The sequence below is a fragment of the Triturus cristatus genome, chromosome 7 (genome assembly GCF_964204655.1).
Source record: "Triturus cristatus chromosome 7, aTriCri1.1, whole genome shotgun sequence".
Lineage (NCBI taxonomy): Eukaryota > Metazoa > Chordata > Amphibia > Caudata > Salamandridae > Triturus > Triturus cristatus.
The window spans coordinates 1,519,838,675-1,519,859,449 of NC_140590.1; the positions used below are offsets into that span (position 1 = coordinate 1,519,838,675).

Consider the following 20,775-nt stretch of genomic DNA (forward strand, 5'->3'; position numbering starts at 1 on the left):
GGAAATACAAATTAGATTGTGAAGAAAGTCAAGCAATGGGCTGACCCAAAGTCCATTGTAAGTATTGTATTGTACATAATAGGCCTTTCAACAACAACTTTAGCTATCGTTAGGTGAGACCTACAAAACTTTTAGATGACGAGCTCTGCAGTTACAAAGGCAGCACTGCGGGCCTAGAAGTCATAAGAAGAGATGGATCCTAGATGCGAATTGGAACATAGATAGATAGATAGATATATTCAAATGAGAAGTAAAGGACCCTAGGCGAAGACCATTTGCAGTTAGATTAGTGGCCACGTGGGCTGAGTATAGGGTGTTCCTGGAAATTAAGCCAAAAGCTGCATGTAGTGGATCTGGTGGACAAGGGACAAATGCCATATCTTGCACCCAGAATCTTTTAGCAAGGACAATGGCCAAGTAGATAGAAATCTGCATACTAAGAACACAAATGTTCGTTTACATGTGTTTAAGAAAATAGAACCTTTCCAAAATACCTTTAGTTGCAGAGATGTTATGACACAAAACGTTATAAAATACCAAAGTTCACCAGCTACGGTAAGCAACACAACACTAAACACCCAATGCACTTTTCATGACCTCAGATATGATAGAGCACTCTATGCCTTGCCAAACGCCATAACAACTTACTTCTAGCGGTATAGCTCAAAGTGCCACCCAGTCACCTTTAGATAGAGGCACTGAGCACCCACACTGGTTACCACTGAAGATGGCTCTGTCTTTAGAAACCTTTCACACTCAGTATGAGATCATGATCTGACCTTGGAGGGAAGGTTATGATGGCACTGTACTGTGTAAGTGTTTTAAAGATTTGTGTCGAATTTATTAACTGACTTCTATCAAAGGGAATTTCTGTGTTTTTAATAAATTTTATAGTGCTCTAAAAACGTAATGGTAACTGTCCTTTAACAAAGGTTCTCAATCAATACATACACACATTTATTCCAGCAATTTTCTCCCCTCCAACATGTACGCTACAACTTGAAAGCATGCAACATGCAGTATCCGTTAGGTCTGCGGGATGTAATGGCATGCGGAGTGTTGGTATGCGGGGTGAAAGTATTCGGTGTAAAGGATATTTACCATCAGGCATCAATAGTCATGCTCGGCAGTGGATAAACTAGGACACATAGGCTTCAGAAAGCTCTAAATGAGGCCAGGTCAAAATCTACTGCTCCTGGGAAGAAAGCAGAGATAAGATGCAGCGAGATCCGTAAGAAATGGCGGATGTGGTAAGTTGTATTACGTGTTTCCCCCAGTTGCCCAAAAAGCACAATGTTCTTCAGGAGAGCACGGATTAGTTTCTAAGAAAGTGCACCTCTTCACTAGGTGTGCAACAGCCTTGGGGGAGACCCTCCATATGAATGAACTGAGTCCTTCCACTAAAACAAAAGAGAACAAGCATTGGCATAGCCAATAGGTCTCGCCTTTGGGACCTTATAAGTGTTTAGCCATGCAACAGTTGCATAACTAAATACTTATAAGGCCCCAAAAGCGAGACCTATTGGCTATGCCAAGCGGCCCCGAAACTGATTGTGATCAAACATCAAAGCGGCCGTGAAAGTGAAAGTAATCATGGTCAAGCGCGGCGCACGCGCCCGCGCACATGCACTGTAGCTCTAGGCTGGCCTGGTAGCACTTTTTGGAGCCTGGGTCAGGCGAGACCTAAAAACGGGGGTAACCATAGGAAAATTGTGGAGATTCAGACCAGCAGGCTAAGTTGAAGCCTGAGAGCCAGGAGGACTCGGGGGATGAAATACAGGAGGTGAAAAATACACTGAAACAGCTTTTTTCCATCTTGCGTCCCTATAAATGTTATATTTTAGCCTCTTGTAAGGGGTCCGATCAAGTTCAGCGTTTATGAATTGATGCAGCTCAGGAGAGCTGGGAGGGCAGCGGGGTCAGCCTTGGCGCACAGCTGCAATAAACCTTTGGCTTAATGGAATCGTAAACTCCTAAACGAGTCTAATTAACTATACAAAACACGTTGACTTGGTTACTGCTGTGATGGTTTTTAGCTGTATATTACAAGTCTCTGTTCAGCAGCAATTGTGCTGTAAATCACAGACCTGCTCCATATAAGTGGTCAAAACAGTTACATCAACAGACAACCATACTGATCTAATTCTCCTCAACTTAATTTGCATCGTTCCATTGTCCTCCACTGAAATCTGTACTAAGGAGACCCAGTCCACTGTGCAAGAGACATGCTACTCTCATACTAAAAAATACATATTCACACGAAAAAGGACTAGTCTGACAACAATTTGAAAACAAAGCCAATACTAAGCACTTGTGTTAAAGAACATACAAATGTGGGATGCCCTCACGCTGGATCCATCGGAATCATGAGATCCATGAAAACCCTATAGACCGGTTAACTTTCACTGGGAGGTGTTGGCTTTCAGCAGACAAAATCTCCAAGTGAAATCCTCGGTCAAAATGAGGAACTACTAGGGAATTAGACCCCTGGTAATTTTAAATGTTATAGTGAACTCTTAGGACTCAACTCTGGAATTCCCTGCCCCTGGAGTTACCACTAGTATCGGTATAAGTCGGGGTATGGTGCAATTGTAATTGTCTTTATATAGCATTTCAAATCACTTTTCGGCAAGTGGCACGCTACTCCGGAACCCAAATATGATTTGTAGTGGATTAGTATAGGGAAATGTGATAATTTGAGCAGTGAACATGAAAGTCTGTTAGTTGAACTGAATAGTATAATGGAGGGATAGCAGAGAGAGAAGAGTCTAGAAAGTGCTATTTAGGAGATCGTAGTAGTAAAATGGGGCTTGGGAAGAGTAATAGGAGAGGTGGGCGAGGGACGAGTCTCTAGAAAGGGATTAGGGAAATCATAGTAGTAAAATTAGGTTTGGGATGAGCCAAAGGAGGGATACATGAGGGAAGAATTTAGAAAGGGTTGCTTGAGAGATCATAGTAGGAAAATGAGGTTTCCGGTAAACCAGGGAGGAATAGAGGGGAAAGAGTCTAGAAAGGTTTATTTTGCAGATCATAGTAGTAGAAGGAGGTTTGTGATTAGTCAGAGTGGAGGTAGAGGATATACTGAGAGAGGTATAGGGTGAGGCAGAAAAATGCATTAGAGAGAGTCAAAGGTGTATATTTTAATTTATGTTTTTCTTCTTCTACAGTAGGAGTAAATTAATAAATGTATAGATTCTGATATATTCTGAAACATCAGCACAGTTCATTTATTTTTTGGGTTGTGTGCTAGGGGGAAAAAAATCCTACACCTTCTACTCTTACATGGATACTCTGCAGGATTGTCACAAATTCTCTCACTTTGAAGTCAGTGAAAGAAAAGTAAACGCCAAGCTCCCTTGGAAGAGAGTGCTTTACATTTGGCCTCGGTCTTTGAATGCTTAGCAAATGTGATAAGATAAAATCAAGAAATTCAAGTCCTGTTTACAGAAAGCAAGTACCTGGAAGAAAACAGCAAACAAGGTTTAGGCAACTGGAGGGACAAACTTAAGCTGGACAGCCTAAAGCAAACAAACCAGCAAATAGAAAGCCAGAATGGAATATGTTACTTACCCTCCAAACAGCTGTTAGTGGCATGTAATGCTGTAGATACAGATGCTCTGGATATTCCTGCCGTCTAGTTTTGGGTCCGTAATTGTATAAGCTGCTTTTCTTCAAAGAAGTCTTTTGAGTCATGAGGTCGAGTGACTCCTCGGTCATATTGTGCATGGGCATCGACTCCATTGTTAGGTTGTTTTCCCGCATGCGGGTGAGAAATGAGTGTAAAGTATTTTGTAAGTAATGTTATGACTATGCTAAAAGTAAATGTGTAATGTAACTGCAACGGTCACAGGCATCCAGGGAGGAGGGAGGGTGCATGTGAATCTACAGCACTGCATGCCATGAACAAATGCTTAAAGGGTAAGTAACATATTCCATTCAATGGCATGTGTCGCTGTAGATATACATGATATGCATAGAAAATAGAGCAGTCCCTCCTTAGAAACAGTGGCTAGCCTGTGGGCGTTGCAGTGGTTTGGAAAAGAGTACGTAGCACAGCCTGTCCTACTTTGGCATTCTACAATATCCACACAATAGTGTTTGGTGAAAGTGTGAGACGTGGACCATGCAGCTGCCCTACAAATGTCAGCTATTGGGAGGTTTCCTAAAAATGCAATGGTTGCTCCCTTTCTGCGAGTAGATTGTGGTCTGGGAGGAACCGGTAAAGGTATTTTAGCTTAAGGTGGCAAGCCTGAATACATTTGACTATCCATCTGGCTATGCCTGATTCGGATATTGGTTTGCCTTTGGTGAAAAGGTGAAAAAGTTGTTTAGATTTTCTGAAAGCTTTTCTTCTATACATGTTGAACATGGGTGCTCTTTTGATATCTACTATATGAAGAGCTCTTTCCGCAAATGAATCCGGTTGAGGGACAACAAACTGGCAACTCAATAGACTGGTTGAGGTGAAATTGGGAGACTACTCCACGTAGGAACTTAGGGTTGGTGTGAAGAACCACTTTGTCTTTATGCATTTGAAAGAAAGGTTCTTGTAAAGTTAAAGCCTGGAGCTCATGAACAGGCTTGAGTGAGGTAATGGTAACTAAAAATGCCACTTTTCACGAAATAAATTGAAGGGGGCATGAGTGTACGGGCTCAAATGGGGGACCCATGAGTCTGGTGAGAACAATGTTATGGTTCCAAGCAGGGTGCTGGAGGTACCCGTGGTGGAATAACTCATTTTAGTCCTTCCATGAAAGCTTTGATGACTGAAATTTAAAAATTGAGAGATGCTGTCTATTTTGGAGGGAGGCAGTAATTGCAGCAAGATGTAACCGTAAAGCAGTGTATGCCAACTTTGCCTTTTGTAAAGGTATCAGGTAGCAGACAATGTCCTGCCTGCACGGTGGTTTTTAGAGGCTCAATGTGTTTGGATTGACAGTAGCAAAATAAATTGCTTTCATTTTGCTGCATAACAGGCTCGAGTAGTGGGTTTGTGTGCTTCCTTGAGAATATCCATACATTTTGGTGGTAAGTCAAGGTAACCAAACTCCAAGACCTCAGGATCCAAATTGCTAGGTTGAGAGTTTGAGTCTGGGTGCCTGATTTTTCCTTGATGTTGAATGATAAGGTCCAGCCTGTTTGGGAGCTTCTCCTGTGGCACTACAGAGAGGTCTAGGAGTGTTGTGAACCAAGGTGAACACGCCCATGTGGGAGCTACCAGGATCATTGTAAGAGAAGTTTGCCTGAGCTTCCAAGCCAGGAAAGGAAGAAGAGGGGGAGGAAGAAAAGCTTAGGCAAATATTCCCGACCAACTCATCCAGTGTTGCCCTTGGAAAGTGAGTGTGGGTAACCTGTGGGCAAAGTTTGGGTATTTTGAGTTTTCTGCAGTGGCGAAAAGGTCGAACTGAGGGACCTCCCACTTTTGGAAGTATTGCAAGAGGACTAGTGGGTGGAGTGGCCAATTGTGGAGTTTTTGCTGCATGCTACTGAACAGGTCTGCAAAGTCATTTTCTGCTCCCGAAAGGTATTTCACCAACAGGTGAATGTTGTGATGTACAGACCACTTCCATTTGGTCTGAGGCAGATGTGATAATTTTGAAGACCATGTCCCGTCCCTGTTTTTCTAGATAATACAGGGCTGTCAGAACAACCTTGTGAGACAGGTAAGGAAGGAAAGCTTTAAGTGTCAAGTAGATTGCCTGAAGCTCTAAGTAGTTGATGTGTAGAGATTGATGTTTGGCATCCCAAAGACCTTGTACAGTGAGGTCTAGTAGGAGAGCACCCCACCCAATCTGTGATGCATCTGTGGTGAGAGTGATGTGGGGAACAGGGTACAGAAATGGTCACCCTTTCAACAGGTTGCTGGTGCTCAATAATTGCAGAGAACGCAGAGTGTGGCGGTCTATCAACACTAGATTCTCCAATTGACCCTGTGACCTCTGGTGAGCTAGACATTGATTAAGGGGACGCATATATAACTGTGCATGGGGAACCACGGCAATGCAGGATGCCATAGTTCCTAGTAGATGTGTAATCGTCCTTACTGTGATTGTGTGGTTTCACTGTAACTGGGGCAAGGTTGCCTGAAATTTCAGAATTTGAGCGGGGTTGGGGTATACAAATCCTAATTGTGTGTTTAGGATTGCTCCCAAGTAAGGCTGAATTTGTAGGGGTTGGAGTCGAGACTTGGTGATGTTGGATCATAAAACCTAGGTTGTAAAGTAGATCTATTGTGATTTGAGTGTGTTGTTGGCACTGCTGATGTGTACTGGATTTGATAAGCCAATTGTGTAAATAAGGGAATATGTGAAAATTGTGGCTTTGCAGATCTGCAGCGACTACTGCTAAGCATTTTGTGAACTCCTGAGGTGCAGTAGTCATTCCGAATGGAATGAACTTTGAACTGATAGCGTTTTTCTGCTACCAAAAATCTCAAGTATTTACGGTGAGCAGGATGTATTAGTATGTGGGAGTAGGCTTCCTTTAGGTCCAACGTTGCCACAAAGTCGCCCTGTTGAAGAAAAGGAATGCCATCCTGTAAGGTGACCATATGGAAGTGTTCCGATAGGATGTAGTAGTTTAAAGTCCTAAGTTCAAAGATTTGTCTTAGACACCTGTCCGTTTTGGGTATTAGGAAGAGTGGAGAATATACTCCTGAGCCTTGACATTGATCTGGAATGGGTTCTATAGCTGCTTTGAGAAGAAGGGCTTGAATTTCCTGCTTTAGAAAAGTCTGATGTTTCGGAGATAACCTGTGAGTGCAAGGTGGAATGTTGGAAGGTGTGGTAATGACCTCCAGACAATAGCCATGTTGGATAAAGGCTAGTACCCATTTGTCTGTGGTAATTGTATTCCTGACTCTGAAAAAACTGTAGTCTGCCCCCGACAGGTGTTGTGTGGTCAGGGGCAAACAAAGGGTAGTCACTGTTTTGGAGTGGGAGTTACTTGGTGAGTGGAGGCACCCCTGCCCCTACCTGTGTTATTTCCTCTGAAGGCTATAGAAACCCTTGGTGTAAGAGGTCTGGGGCTGTTTCTATTCGGAGGTGGATGCCTCTGTGGAGGTGGACTTATATGTACCCCGGTAGCCTGGGTGATGAAAGGAGCCCCAGGGAGTGAGGTTTGTAATGCCTCCATTGCTTTGTCCATGTCAGTATCCTTAATTTTCTCTAAGGTAGAATCTACCTGTGGTTCAAAGAGGTGTTCTTTATCTTAGGGAAGGTTTAAAACTGCCTTTTGGACCTCCTGTTTGAACACAGAACGACTTAACTAGGCATGTCGCCTTAGAAGGACACTAGTATTAATTCCTCTAGCTGCAGTATCTGTAGCGTCAATGGTACAGTGAATGGAAGTGTTAGTGATAGTCTGTCCCTCGCTAACAATTTGTTGACCTCTTTTTCTAACTCCTCTGGGAGGTGCTGGAGGAGCTCCTCCATCTCATTCCAATGTGCTCTGTCATAGCAGGCAAATGAGGTTGAGAATTGGCGAAGAGCCAAAGTTTGCAGCCTGAGCTGCAACTCTCTTTCCTGCAGTATCTATGAGCTTACTTTCCTTTTCTGGGTTAGGGGTATCCCCACTGGCCTGGGAATTGGCTCTTTTAAGTGCAGTTGTGGTGATAATGGACTCTGGTGGTACTGAACTCCGAATAAATACAGAATCTGATGGGGCTGCCTTGTATTTTTTTATTTTATCCTAGGGCCCTGACAGGGTCCTCAAAGATCTCATTTGCATGTCTCATCATGCCATGTAACACTAGCAGATACTGTTGATCCCTGTGAATAGAAGTTTGTGTCAAAGAGGAAATCCTGCTCTAGGGGTTCCCCATGGAGCTGCTCTTGCAGTGACTTCCTGATAGGAGATTGCATCCTCAAGAGAGAAAGGACGAGCTGGGTACAGGTCGGGATCATTTGGGGTAGTGGAATCCGTGTCATATATATTCCAGATCAGGATCTCCTAATGGTTCCTCAATTGTGTCTTTTGCTCTCCTAATGGTTCCCCCAACCCACCAGTGTCAAGACTGTGGTGATCCCTGAGGGAACATGCCCTGTATATCCTGCTGTGGTGATAACGGCTGAGGAGAGTGAGGAGGGGATGAAGGTGTTGGAGAATGTGTTGGAGGAGGAGGTCGATTAGGAAGAGGTTGATGGGAAGGCTACTAGCCTTCCCATTTGTTTTAATCTTTTGAGGAAGGGGAGCATCTAGTGCCTCCTCAGATGTCAATTTCCTTTTTAGAAGTGATGGAGAGGAAGGTGAAGCAATAATGTGACGAGTGACGACTTGAATTTGGATTTTCTTCTGGCGAAGTCCATCTTTTCTAGGATGGGTTCAACAGAAGTGGAAGCTGTTGATGATGATGATGATTTTGAGGCTTTTGGCTCCGAAGGTTTCAGTAAAGAGGTTTTCGACCTTGAAGTGTGATGCTTTGTCAGCACTGAGGGAGAAGGGATCGGTACCGAAGGTCGAGTTGGTAACAATGCATTTTCTCAGAAGCACTGTACATATCTGGTGAAGCCAGGATCCGAACCAGACAGCAGAAGTGCGTGGGTAACACCAGCAAAACGGCAGCACCAGAAAACAACTTTATTTCACAAAGAGAGCCAGGAATGATACAAAATAGCAACATAAAACAGTAAATAGTGCCCTGCACCCAAATCATGCCTGTCAGCTTGCCGTCAATGAAAATATGCTCAAGAACCATACTAGCATAATTAATTTATAGAACAAGATTATAGAGACCAGCACAACAGTCTCAGGAATAAGAAGCCACAACCTTCCTACCACCAAAGTAAAATAAATGAATGAATGCATAAGATATTTGTTCAGAGCATATATACCTCAAAAAGAGCTGTCTGCACTTTTGAAAACACTCGACCATAAAGAAAGAGAAAGATAGAGACAGGTCATTTATTTAAGAGATATGATTATAACCACTTTCTAAAACTATTATGATTACATTGGACACAATGAGAAGCAGTCATGGCATTCCAAGCTATGACCACTAGGACCGGCAACAAGTGTCCACCTTGTCTGGCTATTATATACTTCGGTGCATGGACCGTAAATTGTGATTTTGAGCATAGTAGATGAGATGGGAAATATCATGAGACCACGATTGTCATGTATGACCCAGATACAGTGTGGCATAATGTTTAGTGACAAAGACTAATCGCCTTAAAATGACTTCTGAGAGACAAGCAGCCAAAGCAGATCCTGGAGGTGGGTAGAGAGAAGTGCGCTTCTTTATAATCCCAAAATAGTTGGGAGCAGCAGGCCTTTTGCACTATCCATACTTTACGTACTAGAAGTGTAGGAAGACCCACAAGTAATGAGTTGCAGAAGCATTCTGCTTACAATATAACAAAGCTAAAGACCCAACAATATGCCTTACCATAGAGTGTCCATTGCTAGGCCCATCCAGTTGGTGATGGGGTAGGTGAAGTTCATCTAGGTGATAGCTAATAATTTCAGTAAATTACCAGAAGTTGAAGAGGTTAAAAGTAAGAAAACTGGCCATTTAATAATATTAACGTTAGAAACTTTCAGGTGGGAACGTGTTTCAAAAGCCTCATCAGAGTCAAAGGACTACAAATTAACCCTGCAACCACCAGAGAAACCAAGAAGTGGAGAATGTGTTTATATCACAATATCATTCTAGATGGAATGGTAGAAGTTTGAGTAGAAAAGTGTCTCAGGTTCAGGAAACATGTCATGGTTGTCATGGGGATATAGAAATGAGTGACCAAGAAAAGGTTGCTTTAGGTCAATGAAACCAAGCAAAACAAGAGTATGGCGTTGGTATGGAGTTACAGATTTGAATGAAGGAATGTGTAAAGGAAGAAGCTAAAATGAGGAAAGACAAGCGAAAGGTGTTTGAAGAGATGGGTATTAATTTGAAAAATGGTTATATATAAGAATAAGGTGGTGGAACTGTGTGGGGAGAGGTAGAAGTGATGAATTAAGATTGCATTGAATATATAAATGGGCTGATGTCAGAAAATGTACAAGTCGAGCGGAAGAATGTATAGTGAGATGGAATTGAAATAAAGATCGTAGAGAAGAATGTTTGGTCCACTGAGAAAAGACTACCTTGGAAATAGAATGTTATAGGATTGTGGCACTTTGCAAGAAAGACTGAGACCTGACAAAAGGAATCTGAATATCAATGAATCTAAATCGACATACTGTTCTTCGTTTGCTTACTGATCAGGAATTTGGATGTGTAACTTGTTAGGCTTTGAAATTCCACTGTGTAAACCAACACCACAGCATCTTGTGTAGGGTCATTAGGTTCTCTCGGGGCAGTTGGCGCCGACTAGAACTGCACTAGGTCTGCTGGGCTTTTTATTCATACCTTGCTTTACTTACATTACTTTCAGTCTGGAGAGCATAGAGCTATTCAGTTTTACCAGTACAAACTGTTGCCCTTTCCTTTTTTCTACAAAGTTTACGTGTATGCGGACAATAGCACACTATTCATACTACGCTGCATTCGCATAACACACTGACAATGAATGGTAAAACTGATAAGGTTTTGCCCCGACTGCCCTGGTGGACCAGCTGCCGACGCCTTCTTGCACTTGTAGTTTCTGCAGTTTACAGTGAGAGGAGTTCCAGTATTTTTCGGTTCTTGTCATTTCATTCAGGTTAATCAGTGTTATCTTTGAAATGGAGATATTATAGCTAGGGCCCTCTATTTTTAAACTTTTAAATCTTTTTAAATAGACCAACAATTGAATACCAGTACTAATTATTGGTTTCAGCATATCTCATTTAGCATTATTACACTACAAATGCACCAATTTGGTTGATTACTATATCATACCTAACTGTGGCATGTTCTACATGTGTGTTTTTTCTAAATCAACATGTAACTCAAATATATTGACAAGCAAAAAGGATGCTCTGATTTTTCTAGAATTTTAAATATACAGTTTGCATTTAATGTTTTTTAACATACAGCTTTATATTCTAGGGCCCCCAAAGGCACTGTTTCGAGTTACGGCCCATCCTACTGCGGGCACAATTGCATAGTTGTCCCACTAGACAATACTAAGTGGCTGTTGAGGTTTCTCTAAAAAGAAAGAGATAAGTCTAATATCCTCCTTGTTCTCCAACTGATCACTTGACAATCGTGACTGTACAAAACGAGTATTCACCTTTAGTTCTATCCCTTGTAATTGTTCCATACTAGGCCCAAAGTGAGTACCACTCCCGCCAGAGCATTCCGTGTCCTTAAAGAGAGATGATGAGAGGTAGGAGGATGACCGGGGAAAAAAGATCAAGCCTGGTGTCCCAAGAATCTGGAATCAGATAGGGAGAATCTAGGGGAGAAAGACAGAAAAGAAGAAGAAAAAAAATAGATATTTAGAGAAAAGGATAGGACAGAAATATAAAAGTGTGAACCAGCAGATAAAAAAATAAATGCGAGGATCAAATGGGAAAATAAAAAAAAAATAGTGAAAGATTGATTTGCAGAATTTATGATTTAACAGTGAACATATTACCCTGCTCCCTTCTAAATAAAAATAAAAAAACCAAGAACTAATAAATTGAGAATGCAAGTCTTAAGCATCAACTAATTTCTCAGCTGAGCATCAATATACAGAAGTGTAACCATGATGATATTGAAAAGATCAACCACAAAAGTACATTCAGTTGAGACAGAAATTAATTACTGGGCCAATAACTGTGGGAAATTTTAAGAAGCCATAATTTCTTTGACATTGATAGCCTTATTGAAACTTACCATCAACACTCTCGACAGAAAGCTGTAGGCCGAGGTTGTACCGTGGGTTCATTACCCAGTGATTACTTGTTACTGTTATGTCGAACACAAGCCATCCCTCTTCGGCAGCCCAAATGACTCTACTGTCCAATGGGAACAAGTCTGAATCCCTGAAAAGAAAGTTTAAGATTTTTTTTACCACTTGAAGTATTATAATACATACATTACAGAAGTAAATTGGTAAAGATATTCATCAACAACACTATTGAAACTTCATTCAACGAATTGCAAAATACTCTAGGGTTAGCAACAAGAGGTTTTCTGTGAAAACTCTGCCTGCCTCCATGTTATCAAGGGGGATTCTACTGTTAGGTGGCACTGATTCTTCTTATACAGCCTTTATAACGTGTGGTGCTGGTTTTTGAAGGACCAAACCAAAGCTCAAATGTTTCCGGCATTAGCTTTGATACACGACAAGGGTGCAACCCACATTGGAATTTTAACTGCTTTATCATGACTTCTACAAAACTGAATCCTAGCTCATTTCAGAAGGTTCCACTTTAACAAACATGTTGGATTCTAGCCTAGATCTGTAAAAGAAGATTTTACTGAAGGTAACTACCTCTTTACAGGATCTTAAAATAAAGGCCCTGGGGATGGCAGAGAAGGTAAAGGTAGCAGAGGGATATTGAAGAATGGTAAAATATGATTTACTTGGCTGGTATACATTAAGCTTGCCGTGAGAAGGGGTTCTCAATATAAACATAAATGGCAAAAACTTCGTGCAAAGCATACTACAGTTATCGATAAAAAGTCAGTGCCTAATGCAAAAAATGCGAACTATGGGACACCTCACTAAACTAAAATGATGAGTTTGAAGAAGATGATCTTTATAAATGAGATCAGTGTAAGGTCTGGGCAGTAGGAACAGACAGTGAGAGAACGTATTCCAGTGTTCATGAGCTAGTAAAAAAAAAAACAAGCGGTATTGGATAGAAATGGCATGGAACAGCAAGTTAACTTATGAAGCAGAAAGAAAAACACAATCTAAAATTACATTAAATTGTAGAGCCGTAAAAAGTAAAAGTAGAGAAAAAAGTATAGTACACTATATGAGAGCATGCTGATAAAGCCTTTATTTCAGTTTTGCAAGAAATGAACCAAATAGAGTAAGACATCATCCAACATTGGGTCTTGTAAAGGAGTTAAAAATCCTGTTGTAAAAATTGGAAGAAGATATTAGAGATATGGGAATCAAGCGCATTGAAGTGACAATTATAGGCCAAAGTTAAAATAATAATGCATGGGGAAGCTTTGAAGGGTCGGAAGGAGGTGAGGTCAATGGGCATTAGGCTCGGCAGCCCAGACGTTAAGCAGGGCAAGAGAAGGGTTTAGAGAGGGTGGACACTACAGGATTGATCTTTGGGTGGAGGAGCAGGTGGAAGAAATCATTTAAACTTGCAGTGGGTTTCCACTTAACACAGGCAATCTGCAGAAGTCACATTTAATCAAGTACACTTTCAGCAATTAAATGTGGTTAAAACTAGCAATAGGATTCAAGCTGATAATAATTTAGTCAATATTGCAGTCATGGATATTCACGCATTAACATTTAAGAAAATATTTGTCAAAATAGCATTGACCCATAATTGGAACAGAACATGCTGCGCTGGATGTGCCGTTATTAAATTATGTTCTGGTTAGCAAGTGGAACTCAGCACAATACTCTGTTGTCTGCATTCCAACAAATGTACTTAAATACAAAAAGTCAACTGTAATCTCCTTATGTGTGTCTTATGAGCATAAATGCGATTCAAGGGATACTCCCGTTCATTAAAAGTGCAAACAACCTGCAATTAACAACTGTCATAAATAGTAGAGTAGGTCTTTCATAATGCATCAAATTCTTTCTTCGCAACAGCCTCAATTGGTCTAAGGTGTGGTGCCACTCTGCAGTAAAAATAGAAACACAAGAACAATATGCAGCATCTACCCCCAAATGAACCGGACCATGCAGTGATCACACAAACGAGTTACCTCCAGAATAGTGGGGTCATGAATTACAGTGACAACATGTGATCCCGCTGAAGGTGTTCTAAATGTCCCCTAGTGCATCGCTCGAATATTTACATCTTAGTGTGCCCTACAATGGCCACAGGATGGAACATGTGATAGCATTTCACAGGGGAAGATGGATTTGCTACTCCAATATCTTTTCTTCCTTACCATTAACAGTGGGCCATGCAAATGAGTCTAATATTACTCCCTCTCCAACAAACCGGCTACTGTAAATATATATATATTATTTTTTTTTAAGTTTATTATCCTGGTGTTGCCGTCCCTAAATATAATTCCAGCTCCCTGATCTATAATGTCCAGCCACCCTGTGGAATATTGACCTTCACATCCTTGTCTTGGTGCTATGTTCATTGTTCTTGCGGCAATGTTCCAGTAGTCAATCAAAAATATAACCAGCATTGACAATAGTGGTGGGGTGGACCCAAGTGCTTAAATTCTCAATATACAACCCAATCCTGGTTGAAGAATTCGTAGTGCACTCACGGGAGCAGTTAAGATGTATTTATTGCCAACACACCAAGAGCAATGGACAGATGCATTTCAGCACAATCGGGCCTTTTTCAATGTCAGTGCGACCGAGCTATTAGAAGCATTTAAGTAAACTCCCAATTCATTGGTTCATACGGATTATAAACATTAAAAACTGACGGGAGTAGACCTCAAAGTCAATTTCATGGCGGCCATCTTACACTTTAATGTCTGGAAATTAACATTGCGAAACATTTTACCATCATTCCTGGGTCAAATCATGCTATGCATTTAATTCATGGCATACCAACGATGATTATTCAAACTTGTGTGACTCTGAGCTTGCGTGTTACAAATTTAATTGCAATATTCCCCAATGACCCACGCCCTGACTAGACAAATACTGCAAAATACAACTGTATGCATTTCTTCCATATAGGCCTCTCACTCTCATCCCCCTGGTAGCCTTCTGCATAATTTAATGCTTATGCGACCCTGAATTATTATCTCCAACATTACATTTAAATATTTTCAATTGATCACGCCTTGAATGGGAAAACACTGCAAGATAGCACTGTACACATTCCTTATGCATGGGCCTATCAATGTCACCCACGTAGTGAAGCTCAATGCCAAGCAGTCAGGACAGGTCCCTATTCATTTCCCAGTGGGTAGACCACTTCAATGCCTCATATATTTTTTTTTTTAATGGAGTTTTATATAGCATGAACTCAAACCCAAGGTATCGGGTATCAGAGCGCTTTCCATGAGCACCAGTTTCGTTACAGACGGGCACATCTTTTTATTTTTTTGTTAGGCACTGGGAGATTATGTGATTTGCCCATAATCACAGGATGTTGAATGTAAAGACTCGAACCCGGCTCTCAGCTTCGAGGGTGACCGCTCTTGCCATTAAGTTACATCCTATCCCTTAATTCTCCCGCTGGGTTGCTCACAATTTGAATCTATGGCTTGGACTGCTATCCTATTTTCTCATAGTCTGTGGAACCTGTTCAAATGATGAACACTCCTAATAACAATTTTACAAAAAAAAAAACTACAACAAGAAGAAGGGGAAAACCAAATGGGTGATTGCCACACATGCGGGCCATCACCAACAGGGATCAGACCGATCCAGTAGCTCGTCATTTTAAGACTGAGAACTACAGCATCGAGACATTCTGAAACTCTTCCGTTTGGACCAGGTTCAGAAGGATGGGGGGGGGGGGGGTGACAGAAAGAAAAGATTAAGGATTCTTGAATCGAGATACATAGTGGAGTTACAAACCAAGACCCTGTGGGGACTTAAGAAGAGCTATGGGTACACAGAGGTTGACATATGAGACACCTGTGATAATATGGAGGTGGCAATCGGCCATTTGGAGTCCCCTTTTCTTCTTTTTTATAGCATTTCTTTGTTTTAGAATATCTCTTAGAAGTGTAAGATGGCTGCCATGAAATAGACTTTGGTGAGGTCTACTGTTGTCCGTCTTTAATGTTTATAATCAGTATGAACCAATGAATGGTGAGTTTATTTAAATGCTGCTAAAACCTCAGTCACACTGACCTTGTGAAAGGTGATTGTGCCAAAACGCATCCGTTCAGTGTGTTGGCAATAAATACATCTTAACAGCATTATATATATATATATATATATATATATATATATATATATATATATATATATATATATATATATATATATATATATATATATATATATATATATATAAAAAATCTACTGGCGGTCGCCAGTAAATAGTTATAGTTAGGACCGTGTTTCCATAGGAAATCCTAAAAGTCTTGGGGGGATTCGTCAAGCGGGGGCTGAGAAAAAAGGGGGGTCCCAAAACGCGTTTCCCCCATGCAATTTTCCATAGGGACCTTTAGTCCAAGGTACAGCCCGAACGGCTGAACAGAATTACTTGAAATTTGGCAGAGAGGAGGTCCTCAGGTCAGGGAAGTGCCTTTTGCAGGTCTGGTGTCAATCTGTTCAGTAGTTCCTGAGAAAATCAAAAGTAAAATCATATATATATGTGGGCGGAGCCTAACCACACATCTCATCCTGAGATCTGATTGGCTGTCAGCACTTCATCCAAGAAGTGTTGGCAGCCATCTTGGGACCAATATACATGATAGCACCTCATTAAAAAGCATTGCAGTTAATAGAAGGTTTTAAGACTTTAGTTACATTATAAATCATTTGTTGATGGTACCATACTCATTTTAGGAATTGTGGTATGTTCTAAGGTGATTTCACCATTTGAAAAAGCCTTCTGCTGGGATATCATGATTGAGAGAAAAATATTTTCTCATGCTTTTCCCACAGAGGTTTGGAAGGTGATCTATAAGCTAAACTGAGAGCTTATTTTCTGTAAATTCACATTATCTTTCTCAGTCATGTGAGAATGAAGTCTGACATTCCCAGTAAAACATGTACATCCAACAAGGGCAGAGACTGTCAGTTGATTCCTTTGTGTTCTACTGCAGCTTCCCAGAGTGTTCCAAAGAACAACTAGAGCGCTAACAGTCCTACTTATGATAAACATATGGCACACCTGAAGCCATCTTGCTTGGATTAAAGTGGTAACTCTTAAAACATTTAATTTAAACAGGAACAAAATGAGGGGGTTCATTTTTCCATAAAAAGTATGATTAGTGCTGCAGAAAGAAAAATTAGGGCACATTTTGAGTGACTTCTCAAATCCTCTTCTATTTCATTAAAAAATTCTGACATGCAGACTGAAACATGCACTTTCAATACCAGCAGCAGTTTTCCCTGGTGAGCAGTAGCTTTACTACAGTGATCTAATGAGCAAAAAGAGTGCTAACATTCTGAATTTATGGCAAATGTGTGATACATCCGAATGCCTTCTTGATGGAATCAAAGTCAAAAACTGAAAGTATTTCCTACTGAGGAGACTGCAGTAAATGAGGAAATTAGGAAACTTCATAACAAATAAATCTCCCAAGATGGCCACCGGAGACAAAAGAGCCCAAATGTAGCCCAAAATCACCCAGATGTAGCCCAAGTATAGCCCAATGACAGAATGTCGCAGAGTGTTCTTAAAAACAACTAGAGCGCTTACTGTCTTCATTATGACAAAAGTATGGCACACCTGAAGCCATCTTGATTGGAATAAACTGGTAACACTTAAAACATTTAATTTAAAAAGGAACACAATGAGGGGGTTCGTTTTGCCATAGAAATTATGATTAATGCTGAAGAAAGAGAATGAGGGCACATTTTGAGTGACTTCTCAAATCCTCTTCTTTTTCATTAGAAAATTCTGACATGCAGACTGAAACATGCCCTTTTAATACCAGGAGCAGACTTCCATGGAGAACAGTAGTTTTACTACAGTGATCTAATTAGCAACTAGAGTGCTAACATTCAGAATTTATGGCAAATTTGTGACATATCTGAATACCTTCATGATGGAATCAAAGTAAAAAACTGAAAGCATTTCCTACTGAGGAGACTGCAGTACATGAGGAAATTAGGAAACTTCATAACAAATAAATCTCCCAAGATGGCCACCGGAGACAAAAGAGCCCAAATGTAGCTCAAAATCACCCAGATGTAGCCCAAATATAGCCCAATGACAGAAGTGTGCAAAACACTTATTATTTTGTGTTTTTGCAGTGTTATATAGTGCAGACTTGTCAGGTATTGGAGTGCTTTACATGAGCATTGGTTACATCACACAAGAACAAATTCATTTTGGTTGTAGGCATGGGGAGACTAAGTGATTTGACCAGAATCACAGAATGTCGAGCTGAAGCAGAAACTCCAACCTGGTTCCCCAGTTGCAAAGTCTGCAGTTCTGGAAGTAACACCACATCCTCGCCCCTAAGTGCAACATTTAATCAAGTGGTCAACTGGATAAAAAAACATAAAGGTAACAAATAATTTAAAAGTGCTTTGTCGCTATTTGAAAACTCAGAAAATATGTCCTTATTTTAGTCTTTTAGAGCACTAACCATAATTTTGATGCCAATAAGACCCTCTCATATATGTAATTTCTAAAGGAAATGCTCTAGGTATTACAGTTTTGATTACATCAAGAGGACGTCAGGCGTTCCACGCTTTTGTAATAAATATAGAATGTTAGCAATCTACTTGTTCATTAGGATACTGTTGAGAGGCAGAGGCCAGGGGCACGGACTCTGAAAATTGAAGGGAGGTAGGAGGGTGCAAAGGCAACAATTTAACCACACTGAGCAGGCAGGAAGGGCCTTGGCAGCACAACAGACTATGGAGGGCAGTGGAAAGGGGGGCAGGGGCAACAAACCAACACTACAGGACTTGCAAGAGAGGCTGTGGCAATGTAATAGACCATTGTGGGCAGAAGGAAGAGGCAATGGTAGTACAACCATACATGCCAACAGACCCGATTCAGCCAGGAAACGTCCAATGTTTTTAAGCTCAAATGGGCTTTATTTGATCTGTCTCCTGTCTACAATCTCCTCTTTTTCAATGTAACTCAAAGGGGAAAATCAATACCCCAGTTTTTTTTCAAAATCTCCCTCTTACCAAGTTCAAGATGTTCGCAAGTATGGTACATTGGATCATGGAAGGAAATGGGGTAGGGACATGGACTTGGATAACAGAGGACAGGAGGGACATGGAGAGGTGCACCAAACTGACCCTGCAGGGCAGGCATCAGGGTTTGCAGCAACACAATACACCACACAGGGCATGCGGGACGGGAGTGCAGCACAACAATCCATAGAGGTGGAGAAGTGTGGCTCAATGATTAGAGCGGCAGACCCTGATGCAGATGTCTAGCCCGGGACCAGGGTTCAATTCCCCGCCTCGGCGGGTCTTGGGCTCAAAAATTCCACGGACCTGATAATTCTCGCCTCGGTGCCATTCCAATCATGGAGTCCCACTCTGCAACTCTGGGCAATAGCTTGCTTAATCTCCACAACGGCCCCCACAACGCTAAGGATGCCTGGCCTCCACCTCGGGGGTGCCCAGGAGTGGACGCCTCACAGGGAAAGCCAGGATGGGTTCCACAGCGGTATTCGTACAAACGCCTTGAGACCCTTGCGGGTGAGTAGTGCGCTATACAAGTATCAATTTACATTTACATTTTACAATTTACATAGAAAGCAAGAGGGAGGGGACAGGACCATGGACAACAGAGAACAGAGGGGCAAGAGGCAATGGTAGCTAGCTGACCATAATGGACAGACACGAGAGAAAGCTGCAGTATAACAGACCATAAAGGGCAGGAGGGACGGATCTGGGGCATTACAATGGAACAGACAAGCCAGGGAGGGAGGGAGTAGGGGTCTGCACATGTAAACAGAGGGCTGGGGGCAAGGGGGCAGGGCAGAAGCAGCAAGATAGCCATGGAGGTCAGGCAGGATGGGCACTAGAACCAAGACACACCATGAAGAGCAACACTGAGACTGTGATGGCATACACACAGACCATGGAGGGAAGGTGGGAGGGGGTCAGGGGCAGCTAACTGACCACACAGGGAAGGTGGGAGGGGCCATGGCAGCACAGAAGACCATGCATGGCAAGTGGGAGGGTTAGTGGCAGCACAATGGCTATGATGGGCAAGAAGGAGGGTGCAGGGGCATGCACAAAGGACGATGGAGGATAGAAGGGAGGGTCAGGACCTGTGCACAGACAAGAAAGTTCAGGGGAAGGGGCCTCACAACAGACCGCACGGGGCAGGCAGGAGGAGCAGTTGCAGCACAACAGACCAGGGAGGGCAGAAGAGTGTGGCAGTACAATGGAGCATGTAGGACAGGAGGAAGAGGATAGGGGCATGGCATGTGGACAGGCAGGGTGGAGGTGGCAGGGACAGGTTACAGTCATCTGACAATGCTAGGCAGGTGGGAGGGGAGTGGCACCTCAACAGAACACTCTAGGGGAGTGGCAAGCCAATGGAACATGATAGGCAAAAAGGATGGAGCAGGGGGAAGGAGAATAGGGGCAGCAAGCTAAGCACAGAGTTTAAGCAGGAGGTCAATGATGGGGCATAGAATTGGGCAATGGAGGGCAGGAGGAGTGGACTGGTACATCATACTAAATTGAGGGCAGTGGCAGCACATCAGACCATGCATGGCAGGAGGGAGGAGGCTAGTCCATGGATTCACACAACAGAGGATAGGGAGGAGGGGGATGGGGCAGCAAGCTAACTGTTCAGAGAAGGCGGGTATTAGGAACTTTTTTGTTTTTAAAACGTGTGTCTGTGCGAACTACTTAAAATATGAACAAGTATGCAGCATAATCTCACTTTTATTCAGGAAGAAGAGGACGTTTGTGACTGTGACTTCGGGCTCACTTGGAAGAAACACCCCCTGAACCTCCACCCCCTATCGCAAAATGTAATGCCCGTGAAAAGGGTAGGTGAACACAGTGTTATATAGAACATAGTAGCACGATTGAAAATGAAAACTAGATGTAGTGTATGGTATAAACTATGCACCATATATAATATATGTGATATAAGATGAACCGGGCGTGAAATATAATATGCAAT

General features: G+C 41.9%; 1 protein-coding gene across 1 annotated transcript in view; it reads right to left on the reverse strand.

Moving 5' to 3' along the window:
* BMP7 (bone morphogenetic protein 7) overlaps positions 1-20,775 on the reverse strand; it is a 342,006-nt gene that overhangs the window by 44,368 nt on the left and 276,863 nt on the right. The window contains exon 3 of the mRNA XM_085619280.1: positions 11,744-11,892. Within this exon, the coding sequence (XP_085475406.1) occupies positions 11,744-11,892 (149 nt within the window). The remainder of the gene's footprint in view (positions 1-11,743; positions 11,893-20,775) is intronic.